Source organism: Leuresthes tenuis, unplaced genomic scaffold (assembly GCF_036924035.1).
Source record: "Leuresthes tenuis unplaced genomic scaffold, fLeuTen1.0.hap1 SCAF_23, whole genome shotgun sequence".
Taxonomy (NCBI): Eukaryota; Metazoa; Chordata; class Actinopteri; order Atheriniformes; family Atherinopsidae; genus Leuresthes; species Leuresthes tenuis.
The window spans coordinates 7,248,236-7,267,616 of NW_027325377.1; the positions used below are offsets into that span (position 1 = coordinate 7,248,236).

The following is a 19,381-nucleotide window of genomic DNA, read 5'->3' on the forward strand; positions in this document are numbered from 1 at the left end:
GCGGGTGGTTGTAAAGCTATAGCTGATTTGTGTAAATTATTTTCTCAGAGGAGAAGGGAGAATCTTACAGGAGGATCACCGTCTGGCCTTTATGGTAGATGGGTTAATGCTCTGATCTGTTGAAATTAAGATTAAACTATTATAGCCAAGAAGCATTACAAAAAGTGGAAAACCTGAATGGGTTACAGATTCAAATATATTTAGCTGTGTTTAAAACTCAAAGGAGATTAATCTTTTGAAAGAGGTCACGTTAAATATATATTAGTCAATAGAAGGGGTAGGAATCACTGTTTAAAATGAATTGTATGATTTTGCAGGGTGCCATTATCCCAAACCTGTTGGCCAACAGCAGCTATGTGGTTCAGGTGGTAGCTGTTTGCACCAACGGCCTCAGAGGACGATGGAGCGACCAGATTATAGTGGACATGCCATTAGAAGATCCTGGTACAAACGGACATTATTTCATAAGAGCACTTATTTAAGCTGTTAAAAGTCACTACAGTCAAAAATGTTTATTTTTTTCCTCTTGTTCCAGAAAGTGACTCCACCCCTGTCACTGCCACAAAGGAGTCTGAAGGCCACAGGGAGGTAGGACAGTCGATGTATCTGTAGATTCATCTGACCCCGATGAATATTCCAAAGTTATTTTAGCAATGCTGACATTTGCCCTTCGTTCAATAACGCATCACTGAACCTAATTGTTATGCAAATCAATGTCATTATGCTGCCAAAGGATTATTATTGAATATGTAGAGAGCAGTGCAAAAGGTAATGTACTCGGAGATGAGAAATAATAAGCATCGTTTTACCATAAAAAAATTTTCTGACGCAAGCAGCACAACCTGATTTTAAATCAAGCCAGAACTTGATTCGAAATAGGAATTGTTAAGCAAATACCAGGTTCCTAGAGAAAAAAAGAGAGTTTTAGATTCTACCTGTCAGTTTCAGAGTGCACCCATAGATAGTTTGATTCTGGAATCACCCAATAATAGGCTGCCATTTTGCAAGCAAAGAATACCTCTGTGTGGGGACCTGTGTACTCGATCATCTTAGACCTACCTGCGTCATTATCTTCTGTACCTATGTAAATGGCTTATGATTAGTGAGAGGGGTTTTCCATTAATAAATAACTAGTATTTCGAGTTTGAGTGTTAAGAATAAAGATAATTTTGTTTTTTACGTATTAGACCTTCTTTTGCCATTTGGAATCTAAACTAGGAATCAAAAATAAAATCAGTAAGAATCCTCTGTATCAGAATTGATGATGTTGAAAAAATTTGCAGCCCTTTGTGTGTCAATTTTGTTTAATTCATTTCCAGAGAAAGAGATGAATGCAGAAACATAACTTTACTCTCAGTAAACGCATGTTACTACATCTTGTGACCCGGTTCCACACAGTTATCGTAACTCTTTCTTTAGGACTCATTTGTTGCTGGATGGGAGGGGCCAGAAAACCAGAATCAGCTGGATTTGACTCCAGAGGATCACAGCCCAGTGGAGGAGATCCCAGCTGAGCAGACCAAAGTTTACCAGAACCAACCTACACATCACCAGAACCAGACGATAGACCAAACCCAACCAATCCAGAACATTCCAGTCCAGGTCGGCACCAGTTCTACCCCAAAGACTCCCTCTGACTCTGTTGCTCTACAGAAAACTCAACTCAGCCAGAACACGGGAGAGAAACCGGGCAGAAACAGGTCGAAGCTTGATGGTGCTGATCAGAACTGGATTGAAGGCGATCAACTAATCCCAGCAAACCGACCCTTCACAAATTCAGGTTCTGACAGCAATAGCGCAATCTGGGTTACTCAGGAAGCTGAGCAGCCGGGCTTCCTGTTTCCAGTTGTTCAGACAAGCACTCCGCCATCAATCCGCCGGCAAATCACAGAAGAGGCATCTTTGTCGGTGTTGCCACCTCAGGTCATTCATTCCCTACATCTCCTTATTTTTGTGTCTTGTTTTTTAGGAGTTCAATTTTGAATGAGGAAACAAAATTTGAGGCTCAGAGAGTTGTTGGGAGGGGTCCCAAAATCTTTTCTCTTCTGTTTGTTTTTGTCCACAATTTCCTTTTCTCTTTGCTTGCAGTTGGTCGATCATGATCCACCAGACCACGCCAGAGAAAATGGCCTCCCTAAATCGGACCTATACACCCCTCCAGTGAAAAATATCCAAGTCACAGATATCTTCTATGAAGACATGGTGACCAGCGCTCCATTGAAAACCATCACTTACCCTGAAACAGTGTTTGCTTCTCTGCCGCCAGGTCAGATTTAACATGGATTTCCACTGCCAGATGAAGATTTTGTTTTGGAAGAAACTTAATGCACCTTCTATGAAAGTTCTATGAAATCAATGGACAATAGGGCTTAGCGGAATTTGTAGTCTCAAAACCACGGAAAATGGATGTACCGTTGGTTTTTAATGAGAAGGTTTTCATTTGGAGAACTTTTGTAATATTGACCAGTTTAAGTGTCACATCATGTCAACTTCATGTACATTTTGTCCACAGATACTTCAGAGGACAAAGGTTCCTCATCATTCTCTGAAGACAGTGAAGCACCTCTGAACAAACTTCTATCAAACCCTATCGCACCAGATTCCTCCATCCCCACCTCGGTCTGGATAAAAGAAAACGCGCCAACTGCAAGCAACACACTTGCCAACTCGGTCTACAAATCATTCACCACCTCCTCGTTGCTCAAAGTGCTGATGCATACGACTCAGCCTATGTTTAAGGGTAAGACGAAACACCCAAGAATACCCTCTTTTGAGATAAATCTTTAATTCCGATAAACTATCCACATCCTTTTAAAGGTGGCTCTGAATTTTTTGAATGAGCGATTTTACTCAGCAGCAGGGCTGCATAAATAAATGTTCTTCCATGGTGGGTAGACAGCTGGACTTAAATGCTTTCCTTTTTCCTGTAATGGCCCACCACTGTGTGGCTTATTGCTTCTGTGCTCTGTCATCAGGGTGGCATTTTGTGTGGTGACATGATGTGGAAAATGTGGGTGGTAGTAATAATGAGGGCCATAAAGAATAAGGGGGAGTTAATTGTAATTGGAGTGATTATCAGTAGCTTTTTCTCTCTGAAGTGCTTCAGAATTATATATGCTTCTGCTTACGCAAATCTTTCTGCATGTTATTTGTCGAGGTCAAATTTTTTCTGCCTTGCAATAATCTACTTGAATCCACTTAAGCTTGGTGATAAGCATCAAGTTCTGGGACTTCCTCTGCGTCTGAATTCTCTTCTGTGGCTCAATAGTGCTCTCTGGTGGTTGCTCTTTTCCCGTGTCCTCAAAGAATGTAGGGTTTGATTCCTCTTCAGGGCATTCTTCCTCTTGACCATTGCTGTCATCTTTTCATTTACGAACGGTAAAGTCTTTGCCCACTTTCTGTGAATTTCATGGGATGTTGATGGCTGATAGCTATACCTTTTCTGAGAATGTTTGAATTCCTCAGGTTCTATCAGAATCTGCAGTGCTATCTGGAAACATCATGTCTTGCCTTCAATTCCATCTTTTCTTTTTGTCCATTTCAAAAGGACACATTTTTGCTTTGGCTTTTCTTGCAGCTAATTCACCCATGGCCGGGACTGACTCCAGCTCTCATCAGTCTTCTGGCTTCAAAGACCCTCCTAAAACTCTAAATGGAATGGTCATCAATCCTAATGTCCCTGATGGGACATTCTCTGCTGAAGGAAATGTATTCAGTGTCATGCCTCCATCACTCAAATCACTCAAAAAAGACATCAGCAGTTCCCGTCCCTCTGCTGCCCGCCATGAAAACAAGTCTTCTAAGGAGCACTCTGTGATCCCTTTGTCATTGGATTTAGAAAACCCTTCAATTACTACAACTTTAGACTCTCCAACTCATCTAATGGCTACAAACTCTCTCTCTTTGCTGTCTGATTATGGCTTAAGTATCATCAATTTATCAAGAAAATCCACTTCTGATGGAAAGAACCTCAGGACTCAAGATAATGTCGATATCTGGTCAGAACCACATCTCAACAATGAAAAGGAAGCCAGTGGAGGTGAAGATGAAGATGACCACAACACAAATTTAGTCACATCCTTCTTTGATTTTAGAAGTGTGGATTTGTCGGACAACCCGATAGAGGATAGTGGATCAGGCTCTGGCCTTTACAGTAAAGGTTTAAATGATGAATTATATGACGCAGCTGAAGTTCAACCTAAATTTGTTACTTTTCTGAGCTCAGATGTTAATTTAAAAGTGGAACGTATTGGAGAAAGGAGCAGATTTCCAGGAACTGATAAGGCAGTTGAAAGAGATAATTATACAGATGGAGGAAAAAGAGCCATGGGTGTAAAGATAGAGTGTTACACAGAGACAGAGAGAGAGGAGGAAACTGAGATAAGTGGTGAGGAAGAAGAAAAGACAGGCACAAGGAATAATACAGTGAAGATAGACGACAGAGAAGCAAATGAGAGTGTTAGAAAGGTCAATATCACTGAAGGCTGTGACATGCTGAAAGAAGAGGGGAAGGAAACTAAAATGGAGACTGTAGCTGGAGGGACAATGTACAGTGAAAGCAGCAGTGGGGCTGATGATGTCAGTGGTTCTGGAGAGCATGCTGGGATTGATGACAAGGAAAATCCAAAAGACGTTAACAGGGATAAAGAACGTTTCAAAGCTGTGGGTGAAAATGAATATGGTTCAAAGGACAGCAGAGGGGATTACAGCAATGAAGAATTAATATCTGAAAGAAGAGGCATTCTGCAACCGCTTGCTGCTAAAAGCACACCTGCAGCAGACTTCCCACTGTTTGTAAACAGCCAAGAGCCAGGTAATTATGAACTAAACGGAGTGCTGGAAAGTGAAGAACACATAGAAGCAGGTAGTAATGAGGGTAGAGAAGCAGGTGGTTATGCAGGTGCAACTAGAGACAGTTTGCAGGTGTTCTCAAGCGTGGATGGGTTGTTGTTTAATGCTACAAGAAGTCCTGTGTTGGAACGTCTTGTTCCTCTGCGCAGACAGACTGACACCAACAACACAGTGGAGGAGCAAATAGAAGGTAACAGTTACACAAAATATGAATTTTCCACAGCTGTGCCTCAATGTTATAAAAACCCAATTCCAAGTTGGGAGACCGTGAAATAGAAATAAAATCTGAATTTTGTTTTACAAATCTCATAAACAATTACTTCATTCACAATAGAACAAAGAAAATGAAAGTATGAAATACTGAAAGTGAGTTATTTCACTGTTTTAATGAAAAACAATTACTCATCTCAAAACTGATGGCAGCAAAACATCTTAAAAAAAAAAGTTTGGTCTTTCTAGCAAAAGACTAGAAAGGTAAGTAGTACTGAACAGAAACAGCTGAATGAATATGTTACAATAAATGATTAAGTTAATTGGCAACAGGTTAGTAATAATTTGACATAAAAAGAGCACCTTTGAGAGGCAGAGTATCTCAGAAATAAAGATGGAAAGAGTTTCAGTAATCTGCAAAAACTGCATCGACAAATTGGGAAGCAATTTTAGAATAATGTTCCTCCAACTAAAACTTTAAATATTTCACAATATACAGTACATGATATCATCAAAATATGATTAGAATCTGGAGAGATCTCAGTGTAAAGGAAGATGACCTTAAATCATCCAAAGTATTAAAAACTGATATAATCCTGTCATGGAAATCATTACAAGGGACAAGGAACACTTTCAGAAATCATTGTCTGTGAACGCAGTTCACCGTGCTATCCACAAATGCAGGTTAAAGCTCTATCCTGTAGAGAAGAAGCCACGTGTGAGCAAGAGCCAGAAATGCTGACATCTTCTTTGGACCAAGTTTATTTAAAATCTATTAATTATATATTTGAAATTTTTAATTCTTTGTAGAAATCACAAAGATCCCTCTTCCTCGAGAATAAAGAGGAGAAGGAACATCCAGCCTCTTTTTCAGCTGTTTTTATTATGTTCAAAAGCCTGCATCTTTCATGACATTGAACATTAGGGCCTAGGGAAAAGTCGGTGCTGGACTGGCCTGCCTGCAGTCCAGACTTTTTGCCAACTGAAAACATTATCAAATGAAAAATACAACGATGCACCAGGATTGTTGAGCAAGTAGAATCCTATATAAGACAAGACTGGGTAAATATTCCATCCATCCATTTTCTATACCGTCAATCCGTTAATCGGGTAGCGTGTGGGCTGGAGCCTATCCCAGCAGTCATCGGGCGAAAGGCGGGGTACACCCTGGACAGGTCGCCAGTCCATCACAGGGCTGGGTAAATATTCCTCTCCCAAAATTCTCCTTAGTTCCCAGATGTTTACAGACTGTTGTTAAAAGAAGAGTGGATGCTACACAGTGGCAAACATGGCCCTGTCCCAACTTTTTTGACATGTTACTGATATCAAATTCAAGATGAGATAATATTTTCACGAAATAGTAAAATGTCTCACTTTAAACATTTGACATGTTTTCTCTGCTCTGTTGTTCATAAAACAACGGTGTATGAGATTAGAAAATTATTCCATTCTGTTTTTACCTCCATTTTACAAAGCCTCTACAAAGGGTTGTAGAATCTGGAGAGGATCGTTTGTAATCGGCAAAGTAATTAGTGTTTTAGTGGTATTCTTTTCTTCTCATCGGTCTAACTGTCAGCCATCGCAGGCATCTATTTTCAGTAAAACCTGCATCTAGTGAATTCCGTGAGACTTTTAGCAGCTAAAGAGCCAGCTATTTCTCTCAGGAGTAGAGAACCAAACCAGATCTAGAAGGAGAGTGAATATTGGATTTGATGTGTTATGATAAGATAATGGCAAGTGGCCACATGAAAAATTTGTAGTAATGCTGACTGATGGTAATGTGAGGTCATCTATACGCCAGTAAATGTTTTTTTGGAACATTGTTGGGAATTTGCAGATGTGAACATGATTCTGTTCTTATTACAGTTCAGGTTAGCTGCGCCAAAACTTTCCATGCATTTCTTTTTTTCAGTCTACAATTTAACAGTTTGGTCTGTTAGGAGACAGTAAGCTGGTTTACCAACTGCATATTTAAGCCTTTTTAAGTGTGCCTTCAATGAAAGATTGTAAGATTGTGTGGATAATGGTGAATATCTTTGCAACGTCTCTTGTCAAAACAAGTATCCAGGTTGTTCTCCATCTTCTGCTCATTGTCTTCTTTGTCTGGTGTTTTTGGCGCCACCTTTGAAAGAGGTTGATTCAAGCACGCGTGTCAGTATGATCTCATATTTTTGGGGCTCCACCCAGTTGAATTGGAAGGTTTATTAACTAAATTAAGGTCAGAAAAATATGATAACTATATTAATTTTAGGGGGTGATTTATACCGTTCTCACTGGCATTTTTCGTATGCTTTGCTTTCCCACAATGACGAGTGACGTTGTGTCTGTATCTTGTTCCTGCTTTCCTGGGGTGACCAATAAATTCTTTTATGCAGATTTAATGTTTTCTTTCTGAAAGATTTGAGGAGGAGTTGAAAATCTTTACCTAAGTGGACACTGGCTGACTCACCGCTGTTTAATAAACAGTTATCCATATTTTCATTCATGCTTGGGTATATTAGCTGTACATGAATTAGTTTTATCTTTAAGGCACTTTTATGTTGTCCAGCGTGAATGATATAAACTGTCAGTTCTCTCTTTCAGAGGGCAGCAACAGCAGCCACGAGTCTCGAGTCGGTTTGGTTGAAGGCGTGGAGAGGGAAAAGAGGACAGTGGTTCCTCTGGCTATCGTCTCCACTCTCACTATTCTTTGTCTGCTGGTACTGGTTGGCATACTCATCTACTGGAGGTATAGTTCACAAACACACAGTGTCTTTCTGTATCATTGCCACTTCTGCACCATACAGAGATTCTGATCTCTCTGTGTCACAGAAACTGTTTCCAGGCAGCTCATTTCTACCCAGATGACAGCGCGTCACCTAAAGTCATATCTGCTCCGTCTACACCCCTGCTGCTGGCTACAGGTAGAACACTGGGCTGGTCAAAGCAGTAATATGCAGTCCCACACACTGTGAAACTGTTAAGTGCTCAGTTAAGTATTTCCTATTGTGTTACAGACGGCCACGAGCCACTGACAGTGAAGCAATTTGTGAAGCATGTCATGGAGCTCCACAGCAACAACACTTTCTCCAAGGAGTTTGAGGTGTGTGGGATTTTTAGCCAGCCAAGTTCCAAAAAAAAAAAATAATCCAGTGAAATATGCTGGCCAGAATCTATTTTAGGAGTTTTTATTTTTCCTGATTTCCAAATAAGCCATATATATAACAGCATAAAAGTGGTTGTGTTCACACTTGGTGAAAACATACATCCTGGCTAATCCGATCACAAGAAAACAGCCTTTAGTTAGTGCGTTCGCACCTTGTATTAAAATGTGTCCCTCCTGAGTGACCACTTGTGATTGGATCTCCGTTACTTGCTCTGTTTGCCAACAAACATGTTGCCTAAGCTACAATCAGTTGTCAGCTGTGCAACAAACAGGACATCAGCAGGTCTACAGATCTTTTTGTAGAATCAAAAATACTTTCACTAACCTAAACCATAAGTCACATATATAATTTCCCAATGATTGTAATAAGCTCAGTTTTGAAGCCGACACAATATCAGAGAAATAAAAAGAACACAAGATAATTTGCTGTGTGATGTTGTGGATGTTGTGGTTGGGTTTTGGGATTAAAGTTTTAAGAGGAATGGGTCAGAGTGATTGTTGATTAAATATGTGAAGAAAAAATCCAAGATTTTCTATTATATTATAAAATATTTTGTAACTATACCAAAACAAGAATTCCTTTTCGTTTAGGATTGATTCAATTTACAGATGGTTCAACTTGCGAACGTATCATCCAACTCCACCCACATCCAATTCAACTGGTTAAAGTTATGGTTAAGGGTTAGTGGGCATGGCTTATAAAATAACATGTTTTTGGACTTTAGCTCCTTGTTGCTCTTTAGCTAATTAAAGTTTTGCAGACGGATTCCTCCCATTCAAACGGGTGAGATTACAGCAATAAGCAGCAGAGTGAAATGGGATCGCTAGGTCTTTGCATCATCACATTCTCTGAAATATAAGGATATATTAGTTTCAGCGGCTTTTTTTTCACTGTATAATGAGTCTTTGGAAGCATCTGCCAGCAGATTGTGTCATGATCTTAAGTTGGGCTACACGACATTAGAAAAACATGTGAAATGCATTCAGAAATGTATTCAGAGGCTTTACTGAAGCAAAGGGTACTAAATCAGCTCTGTTTAATACTCCTTCACATGTTATACAATAAAAATCATCCTGTTACTCAACATTATTACATTATTATTACATTATGCATGACATATTGATAGAAATACTCAACATGTCAGGCTGCAATTTCTGATTACTGTCATTAATAAAAATGAGAAGAAATACAAAAAATACACAAAACATTATCAAATATAGTTTCTAATTAAGTGAGATAAAGCTGAACATTAGACCTTTATAGATGATGATTTTTTTTTAATTGCACAATATTTCATTAGCTACAAAATCTTATTTTAAAGGAACAAATGACTAACTCAGTGGAAAATAATAAGTCGCACTAGGTTATCTCATGCTGTCTATCTGTTTGCCCTGTATTCACGTCAAATCTCCATTAAAAGGCTTATTTGTACATTTCTTTGTTCCTCTGGGACCATGACACCAACACCTCAAGCTTATGCATGTTCACTACTTGATGCTTTATATAGTGTTCAGCCATCTGCTGCCATTGATGTTAGCGCACCTCAACTCACTAAGTAAACACAAACTGAAGGTTTAAACTCTCTGCAGTTTCATTCTGACACAGTCCCTAAAGATGAAACAGAAAGATGGCAAAATAAACTGTATACTCACGTTAGACTCAAAACTTCACCTTTAAAACTCTGCGCCGTTAACTGTGATGGGCTGTGTGCACACATTCTCTGATGGCTGCACCACACTCCACGATTTTACTACTGCTGAGGTTTAGATTAAAACACCAGTTTTGAGGAGCAGAGATATTTCCAGTTCAACTCCAAACACATCCCCAGAATAATCTGCTCCTTCTGTGGAGTCGTGTCAGCTCAATGGGTGGTCCTTCAGTGTGGCCTAGGATGAGTTTATGTTCACACTGTAAGAATGTGATCTCTGAATGCATTCATACCTGTATTTAGCACTGTCCTGTGATCCAATCAGCCATGTTTGCACCATGAGTGAACAGGGCCTTAGTTTTGGTTCCTGTGTATAAATGCCTCATTTGTCATAGCTCCTTAATGTGCTTCCATATGTCTATTAACATCACATTGTCAAGATTATCATTTAGCACTTGATGTGTAACTTCTGTGTGCAGCATGTTACACATCAATCTGCAGGAAGAGGTGTTTTGGCACAGACTCTAAATTAGAAACACTCAAACTAAAAAGAGGACTTAAATTTGGAAGAAAGGTTTACAAAAGGCAAGGACAGACAGATAAAAACTACCTGCTGCTTGTCAGGTTTGAACAGTGGGGTACGTCTGCATGTAAGTCACCTTTGTTTCCAAGCATGACCCTCCCTAAGCAGCACACAGATAGGATTAATTAAAGCATCCTCCCTTGTAATTGTCATTGTATTTGCACATTTTTTTCATTTTATAACTGTGTTTTTGCTTTCTCCATAGCTGCTAAACCAAACCTCAGTGTAAATTCTATCGAGCCCCAAGCCCTCTGGGCATTTGCACAATCAAAGTGATGCCAACAAAGTTAGAAGCTCTGATGGGAAAATCAGTACATTTCTCCTCTCTGTGTGTATCTGAACCCCAAATTCCTGAACCTGCACTGACTCCCTGTCTGTCTGTCATCTTGTCCCCCTATCCCACTCTCTTCACCATCTCCACCACCATCGTTGTGCTTTCTGCATCTTCACCACCTTCCATTAGATTGTCAAAGAGTCCTATGAGGTAAGATGCTCCTTCTCCTGCTGCAGAGAAGTTTTATTGCCCTTTAAAAAAGACATTTGTTCTAAAGTGTCTTCCTTTGTCAGCATTCTGCAGCTTCACTTGTAATGAATCTGTTTTTGTAAGTCTGTTGTTGCATAGAAATGTTTTCATTGTGGTAGTCATCTTCATATTCTAAAATTTTTATATACATATGGGTAACAAGTGATGGCAAAACCTTCGGATCCAATTTAAAAAAACAACTGTTTTTGTGTTTATATAAGCGATAAGCCTTATTTTGAATTTGTGTTGTATGTTCTTTTGTGCCTTAGGAGGTGCAGGCATGTACAGTGGAAATGGGCATCACTGCCGACAGTTCAAATCACCCCGACAACAAAAGCAAGAACCGCTACATTAACATACTGGCCTGTATGTGGCTGCTCACTGGGGTCACAATTCAACATTTAAGTGTCCAAGCCTGTGGAAACTTTGCTGATTACCTTTTTCCTTTCCTAGATGACCACAGCAGAGTGAAACTCTTCAGCAGTTTGGACAGAGATGGAAAATGCGGGGACTACATCAACGCTAACTTTGTCGATGTAAGATCAGGTCACTTCAATCTCTGCTCAGACTGTTGCATTTGGTACCAATTCTTACTACACCTTGTCTGAAGAAGGCTCTGTTTGACGACACTCCATGTCTAAATAACGTTGAAAAGGATGCTTTTGAAGTTTGTCACATTACTTAATTATTAACACTGGTCATTTGTGTAACTTCTGTTCTCAAGGGAGGTAAATCCTGGTGAGGATTCAGCTGAAATCTTGGAAGTGTGAGCACAGCAGCAGCTAATATCTCAGTCTGACTGGTGCAGCAGTGTATTAGAATTTCAGTTGAAATCCGTTAATCACAACGTTTCTGGTTTGCAAAACTACCAGTTGAAAAATGAGCCGGGTGTCAGTGGTGATCCTAAGCAGAACATTTTTGTGGTTCTGGAAAAAGATCTATCCACTAAATGTACACTGACTATAGTTACTTCTTAAACTTCGGTTCTCTGAGTAAGTACACAGTCCTGAAAACTCCCCTGTGTGGTATTGGCTTTTCACTAAATTAATCCTCGAGTGTAAATCCAGATAATGCCGAAATACTCTGTAACAACCATGGCATGACATCTTTAACTTAAATCTTCAATCATTCTGGCATAAATCTGATTCTCTGAGCTGGTGTGTTGTCAGATCAGCAGTGGTGCAGCATTTCAGCTTTGCTCTTCACAAAATTAATACATTTCTTCTTCATCTTATTTTTCCTCTGCAATTTAAGTAAACAGTGTTGTCCATTCATTCTTTTTTTTTTTTTTTAAATTGGCTCCCGCCCCTGCCTTCTTTGTTTGTTCAGTTTTTCACTGGCTCTGATGCTGCTGCCCCAACAAATGACTCCAGATTAAATTGCACTCTTCACCACAGATTTATAGAGGATATGCAGCATCTTACTGTAAACGGTAAAGGACTTAAATTTCCACAAGAAGAAGAGTCTTCTCTGTCCCTTCTTGTAGACAGCCTAACACGTTGTATCAAGGTTGCAGTGAGCAAATCGTTGTCTCCTTTGCAGGGTTATGAGCGGACAAGAGCATACATCGCAGCCCAGGGACCCCTCAGAGCAAGCAGGGAGGACTTTTGGAGGATGATCTGGCAGCAGAATGTTGGAGTTATTGTCATGATCACCAATCTGAAGGAGAAAGGACGCGTAAGAGCTAAAATAGGTTTTACAGCAATGTGTCGGATCTTAAACCTTACATTGAACTCCATGTTTATTATTTTCAGAATGTACACACCATCATCTTTTTTTATGTCTTCAGGCAAAATGTGACCAATACTGGCCAGAAGAAAACCAAGAGGAATACGGTCCTTATCAGGTGACCCTGAAAAACACCAAGACCCTTGCTTATTATACACTGCGGACGTTCACAGTCAGGGATTCAACAAATAAGGTAGTTCATACACACAATCCTTCTCTTTCTGTTTAATACACAGTGGTCACATGAATAAACACCCTTAGCCTCTTTGGTTTAACACACTTCCTGGTCCTCCAGGTGCCTCAAAGGAAAGTGGAACACACAGTCCTCCATTTTCACTACACCCAGTGGCCGGACATGGGCGTCCCAGAGTACTCCCTGCCTGTCCTGTCCTTCATCAGAGCATCTTCTCGGGCCCGAACACAGGAGATAGGCCCCGTCTTGGTACACTGCAGGTAGAGTGTATATATGTGTGTATAAATTAAATGAACATCTATCATGTGGATGCTTAGTGTGAAAGAGGCAACATTATCACGAATGTGGTGTTAACCTGTGATGTGTGTCTCTTTAAGTGCTGGTGTAGGAAGAACAGGCACCTACATAGTGATAGACAGCATGTTGCAGCAGATCCAAGATCAGGGAATGGTGAACGTTCTTGGCTTCCTCAAACACGTCCGGACACAGAGGAACTTCCTGGTTCAGACGGAGGTAAGAGAAAACTCTTATCTGTTTCCACTTGCAGGATCCACCTTACATTTGGGGAACATAAAACTCTTATAAATTTATAAGAGTTTATAATAAATAGGGCTGTGTTGGGGTAAAGGTCAGGGTTGGGTAAGCAGTATGTTACGTTTAATGTTATCCTTACCCTAACATACATGTAGTCATACCTTGAGCCTTAACAGCTCTTTGCAGATATCTCAATAGATGACATTAAGACACAAGGACACATTTCTTTCTGTACCTCCGTCATCTAGGAGCAGTATGTCTTTATCCACGATGCTCTGGTGGAGGCCATCATGAGCCGGGACACCTGGGTGACAACTGAGCTCCTCCATGCTTATGTTTCTGACCTCCTGACACAGGGGGCCACAGGCAGGACACGCATGGACAAGCAATTCAAGGTGTAGCCCTTTGCCTTTGCTCCCTGTAGAAAATTTTGGAATTTTGCCAACACTTCTTGGTTGGTTTTCCTTCATGTTATATTCTCACCTAACTGTACTCACTGATTGTTTTGAACATATCTGTTTCAGTTAATTAGTCAGCGCCAAGCGAAGCACGCGGACTACAGCACCGCTCTGAAGGATGGCAATGCTGAGAGGAACAGAGCCAGAGCGCTGATGCCTGGTAAGCAGGGCTGGATTACTCACTGGGCAAAGCAGACAACAACCAACAATATGTTAGAATTTATTTGTGGTAAACTGATAAGTTGTTGTGAAATCTAAGAATCTTTTCTTGAAATGGGGTTGTACCTTAGCCCTGTCCTTTCTTTTACCTGTGTTAGTGCAGCTGATGTTGAGTTTATGTTGTACATAATCCCAAATAGAACTATTTGAATCAAATTACCACTAAAATTTCAACAAGGACTATCTTTCCAGAAAGATTTTAATTTTTTTTAACATTTGCTGTGTTAAAAAAAAAGAATCTCACAATTGCAGTTCCACTCTGTGTATGTTGAAGTGCAAGAGTGTACGAGGCTTTTTATATTTTCCTTCCTCGTGTTGCTAACTCGTGTGTTTCTGTGTAGTGGAGAGATCAAGAGTTTCTCTGACTGCTTCAGAAACGAACGCCACAGGCTACATCAATGCCTCCTACGTTATGGTGAGACAGCTGGTTACCATTTCTTTAGATATGGAACATTTTGGTGGATATATTAGTGCACTGATATTTTCTTATTTCAGAATTAAAGTATAGAATTATGTGAAGAGAAGAGCTTCTATCCAAAGGTAGCACTGAAATAATTCAAATATATCATGTGTTTAGAACAATGTATTTAACAGGAGACAGTAATGGAAACACTTGTCTATTGGGGATTCTTCAAAGTGGCACATTTTTGTGTTTTTGAGAGATCAACGAAACATCCACTGGTAGTTTAATGCATCCCATATGTCCACAGGGACACCACTGCAGTAAGGAGTTCATTGTGAGCCAGACTCCTCTGAGCAGCACAGTGGCAGATTTCTGGAGAATGATCTGGGAACACAAAACGCAGACTGTTGTCCGCCTGCCAGACACACACAATCAGGTACAACTCAGACATACTCTGCTCTGTATAGTAACAAATATGTGTTATCAAGCCCATTTTACATGTTCTGTTTATTTTTCAGAGTACAGAGAGAGACTGTTGTGTTTACTGGCCCAGTAAAGATCAGCCAATGAGCTTTGACGGTTTCACAGTGTCATTCTCTGGGGAGGAGCACGTACTTCTGGCTAATGATGAGAGACTTCTGGTGCAGGACTTTACTGTGTTTCTACAGGTAACACACACACACATACACACACATGCACACACAAACTTGTGCTTTCTCGCATATTAAGCCTTTGATTTCTCGGCGCCCTTTTAGAACGATCAGGTGCTGAAAGTCTGTCAGTACAGCACCCCCTGCTGGCCAAACCCAGACAGTCCCATCAGAAACAGTTTCGATCTCATCAATATGGTCAGAGATCACAGCAGACACACACAAGGACCTATAGTTGTACATGATCCGTGAGTATGACACAAACAGGTTTCGTCACTTGTGAAATTTGGTTCCTTCTTTGGTTAACTGTGTGGATATGTGTGCGTGTGCTCAGTTTGGGAGGTGCTACGTCAGGGCTTTTCTGTGCCCTCACCACCCTGTTCAGTCAGCTGGAGGAGGAGGGAGCGGTGGATGTCTACCAGGTGGCGAGAATGACCAACCTCATGAGGCCTGGGGTATTTAATGATGTGGTAAGTGCTGTAACGTGCACAAATGATACTCTTAATAGAGACAGGTGAGATGTATCTGGATGTAGGTGCCGCTGTGAACCTGTCCCACCCCCACAGGAGCAGTATCAGTATCTGTACCGAGCTGTGCTGAGCCAGGTGAGCAGCCAAGAGGACCAGAGAGTCCTGCAGAGTCCAGAGACCAACGGATCTGTACCACTGGGACGGTCCAACGTCGCAGAGAGCCTCGAGTCACTTATGTAGACGTGTGTGCTTTATATGTAGTAAGGTGATGTGTCTGAGGTTACAGCTGTGTCCGCTGAGCATCCTAATGCTTCAATATACAACATACTCTTTACTCTTTATTCAGACCTTTTACGAACCAAGACTTAGTGCTCATTATGAGAAGAGTCCTTCGAGGAGTTCCGAATGCTTCAGCAAGTGTTTACACCTAAAAAGCTTTCTGCCATTAAAAAAGTGTTGCTTTTTTTAAATGTTTCAAAGCTGTTTCAGATGATAAACATGTGTCAAGTTCGAATGGACAAGTAAAAGTGACTCAAAACAACTTATCAGTCAGTGTTAGTATGCAAAGCAGCCACAGCTACAGAATCTACCAAACAGTGAGCTCATTTTTGGGAGAAAATCAGATAAAGTTTTATTTTTTTTTATATCATCCTCTCAAAGAATAAAATAAACCACTTTCTACCCATTACACAGGGTCAATAAGAGAGCAAATGGCTTTAGTATTGGTTAATAAATCTTGTATAGAGTAGACAAGCCAGTAACAAAAGACTGTCAGGCTGTAAAAACTCCATTGACTCGGACAGATCAAGTTCAAGTAATAACTGCAGACTTTTTCTTAACATCTTGTATACTGCTGTAACTGCAGAGTCACTGGTTTTACATCAATTCCAGTTTTACATCAAAGGTAGTGTGTTTAAGCTGCTCTTTTAATCACTGGTACAACAGCGATTTTTGACTAAGCTGCGGGTATTGGCGGGACATCAAAGCGGGACCACCAGCTCACTTATAAACAAGCAAAATTGTTCAGTTTCGTCTCTTTTTGACCTTGAGTCGTTGATGTCAGCTTCAGTCCCTGTGAGACTTGGAGGTCTGTAAATGTATTTTTCTGTAGATAAAAATGAAGCTGTGCTCACTCATGCAGCCCTGTGTGCAGCACCCTCAGCGGAAATTAACATGTGCACCTGGATGTTGTGTTCTTAACAATGCCAAATGAAGCCAGAGCAGATGAATACCCATGAGTACTGCAGAGCCATTTCTGAGTGTCGATTAAACACTTTTTAAATACAAGGGCTTGCTGTCACTCAGGGGGAATAGCAGTCCTCTGCCAAGTGGAAGGTTCAACTCAAGGCTCCCCCAGACCACATGTTAAAGTGTCCTTGGGCAAGACACTGAACCCCACGTTGCCTTCCTTGTGTCTAATTATGTATGAATGTGTGTGACGGGGATAGAGACAAAAGCACTATGTAACCTGTAACATAATATAGTGTGTGACTGTGTGTATGTGGCTTGAAGTGTTCAGTGGTCAGCTAGACTAGAAAAACGCAGTTAGTGCAGTTAATCTACACAAAAGCGAGATATTAGCTGGTTTTTGACCAGTGTTGAAAGGGCTTATATAAAAAACAGCTGCAAAATTTCTATCTGTTGTCTCAGAAATAGCATGTCTACTGTAAGTGCTCTTAGGGTTATAATGAATGCAGAACAGAAGTTACATTCAGTTACTACCACTACTTCCAACGGGACACGCCTGTAAGTATGTCGGTGGAGATTCTCAGTAATCCAGATCTTGGTGATCCTAAAAGCTTGAATAAGGGCAACTGCAAGCATTGCACTGTGATCTGCAGGCTGTTGAGGAGGACATTTTCTGACACTTATGACTTTCTGAGATAATTGGATGAGTTTCTGATTTCTGAATGGACCACTGAGAGTGTGCTGCAAGCTATTTTGCTAATAGCTAAAATTTCTTAAATTAAAGTTTCTGTAAAGAAAAAATTAGATGTGCACCCAGATGTGCTATGATTTCATCCCTTCTAATATTAAAGCTGGAGCTGGAGCAGATTAATACCTGCAACTACTGCAGAGTAATTTGATGTGGGCCCGAATGCCAATAAAAGTTACCCATTGCACTCAAAAGCTGTTAGCAGGTTTTTTGACCGGTAAAAATCTTTTTGAGTAAAAGGTTTTTACAGCCTGACAACTGATCTGTAAAGTATTAGTAAATGATTTATTAACCACCAATGAAGTCATTACCTCCAGATGGTTGGCGGAACCAAAAAAAGCTTCACTGACTTTTCTCTGTAACTCTGGATCTGCTTCGGATCCTTGTGGAGCCTGAGGCAGCAGACAGAAGGCCAAACATCTACAATGGAGTTTATTTAACAATTCACTGAACGTGAACTATACAAATTTTATGTTATGGGAAATTATCTTTTTTAATTATTCAAAGGGGTAGGCTTTTCATTTGAATCTTTCTTTGTTACCCTTTTATTACCTTTTGCTTGAGTTTTTAAAGTTGAGAGATTTTTGAGCACGGATAGATACTGTAGAACCGAAGTACAAGTGAAAGTAGAATAGTTGGATAACTTCAATGCTAAAAGAGATATAATGCAAGAAATGGCATTTTAACAAACCGTGTTTAATATTTTATGCACTGCACAGGAACCAGCAGAACTAAGTTCAACCTATTCTTATTCACAAAAACATTTGTAACAAACCAAAATCTCACCAACGATGATGAACTGACTCCTTGCCAGTGCCTTTATCAAATCCTGTTCCTGGACTTTCAAAGCTCTTTTGACATGACCGTGCGACTAATAACGCGCCAAAATACTGATCACTGCCTTGCAGAGCTCGTCAGGTTCAGATGTTTTGTTGAAGATGCAATTTGAGATTTAACGTGTTTTTCTCTCGCAAATCCATCTGCTGAGAGTGAAACCCGAAATGGCAGCAAAATTCCTCAGTAGCATAATTAAAATGTTAAAGACGCATTTCGTGTTTTCTTATGACTGTAAAATCCACCCATCATGCAGTCCAGACCTTTTCTGAGTTTGGAAGCTGTTGACTGAGAATGCATGGCAGAGAGAAAACGCCCACTCGTTGCAACTGTTGTCATTTCCGAAGATGTCTAAAAGTTTCTATTTCTGCGAAGACGCGGTCAGTCAACCACTGAATCACTTTAAAACAACGCTGCAGCTTCTCTCGGTGGCCGTATGGCACCTCAGAGTAGGATTTGTTTTCTAGCCCATCTGGAGATACCAAATGGCATAAATCACGGAGGAGACTGCAGCTCAACAGACTGTGATTCCCTTTTTTTTGTTTTTCCACTGGCATCAAACTTTGTGTAAAAAAAAAACCTAAAAAAAAACAACCCCTGAAGGCCAAATTACTGTATGTTTATACTGTACCTCTATATATTTTCTATTTTACTATAAAAAGTGATTTTCTAGTCATTTACACGTACATAACTGTGGATTCTATTTGATAATGTTAGCCTGGAAATATTGATCATGTTTATAGTTTTAATGGAATGTCCTGGAATATCTTTTTATCTGTATGTTTGCTGTAGCAGCTCCATGTCTGTACTTTTTATCTCCAGCAAAAAGCTGGTGCAGTGTATATATATATATGCAGCAACAGGATTAAAGATTAGTTTCAAACCTGTATGTGTCTATTTTTCACTGTAGCTGTCTCAGATACTGCTTCTTGTTTTTGAATTTGCTTACTAAACCACGACTTTCTCATCTGAAATGAGTCCAGACACAGAGCAGG

General features: G+C 40.2%; 1 protein-coding gene across 3 annotated transcripts in view; it reads left to right on the top strand.

The window, feature by feature from the left end:
- The window catches only part of ptprz1b (protein tyrosine phosphatase receptor type Z1b), a 64,687-nt gene extending 45,418 nt beyond the window's left edge, over positions 1-19,269 (top strand). The window contains exons 10-33 of one of the 3 annotated variants that reach the window (XM_072377580.1): positions 318-444; positions 536-588; positions 1,420-1,923; positions 2,089-2,266; positions 2,513-2,740; positions 3,578-4,813; positions 7,645-7,789; positions 7,873-7,964; positions 8,058-8,143; positions 10,902-10,922; positions 11,231-11,327; positions 11,415-11,497; positions 12,504-12,638; positions 12,751-12,882; positions 12,985-13,142; positions 13,260-13,395; positions 13,665-13,811; positions 13,941-14,034; positions 14,435-14,508; positions 14,804-14,932; positions 15,015-15,164; positions 15,252-15,394; positions 15,481-15,616; positions 15,713-19,269. In XM_072377580.1, coding sequence (XP_072233681.1) covers positions 318-444; positions 536-588; positions 1,420-1,923; positions 2,089-2,266; positions 2,513-2,740; positions 3,578-4,813; positions 7,645-7,789; positions 7,873-7,964; positions 8,058-8,143; positions 10,902-10,922; positions 11,231-11,327; positions 11,415-11,497; positions 12,504-12,638; positions 12,751-12,882; positions 12,985-13,142; positions 13,260-13,395; positions 13,665-13,811; positions 13,941-14,034; positions 14,435-14,508; positions 14,804-14,932; positions 15,015-15,164; positions 15,252-15,394; positions 15,481-15,616; positions 15,713-15,856 — 4,428 coding nt within the window. In that variant the 3' untranslated portion in view covers positions 15,857-19,269. The remainder of the gene's footprint in view (positions 1-317; positions 445-535; positions 589-1,419; positions 1,924-2,088; positions 2,267-2,512; positions 2,741-3,577; positions 4,814-7,644; positions 7,790-7,872; positions 7,965-8,057; positions 8,144-10,901; positions 10,923-11,230; positions 11,328-11,414; positions 11,498-12,503; positions 12,639-12,750; positions 12,883-12,984; positions 13,143-13,259; positions 13,396-13,664; positions 13,812-13,940; positions 14,035-14,434; positions 14,509-14,803; positions 14,933-15,014; positions 15,165-15,251; positions 15,395-15,480; positions 15,617-15,712) is intronic. The other 2 variants (XM_072377581.1, XM_072377582.1) reach the window with 2 other exon arrangements.
- Positions 19,270-19,381: the final 112 nt, after the last annotated feature.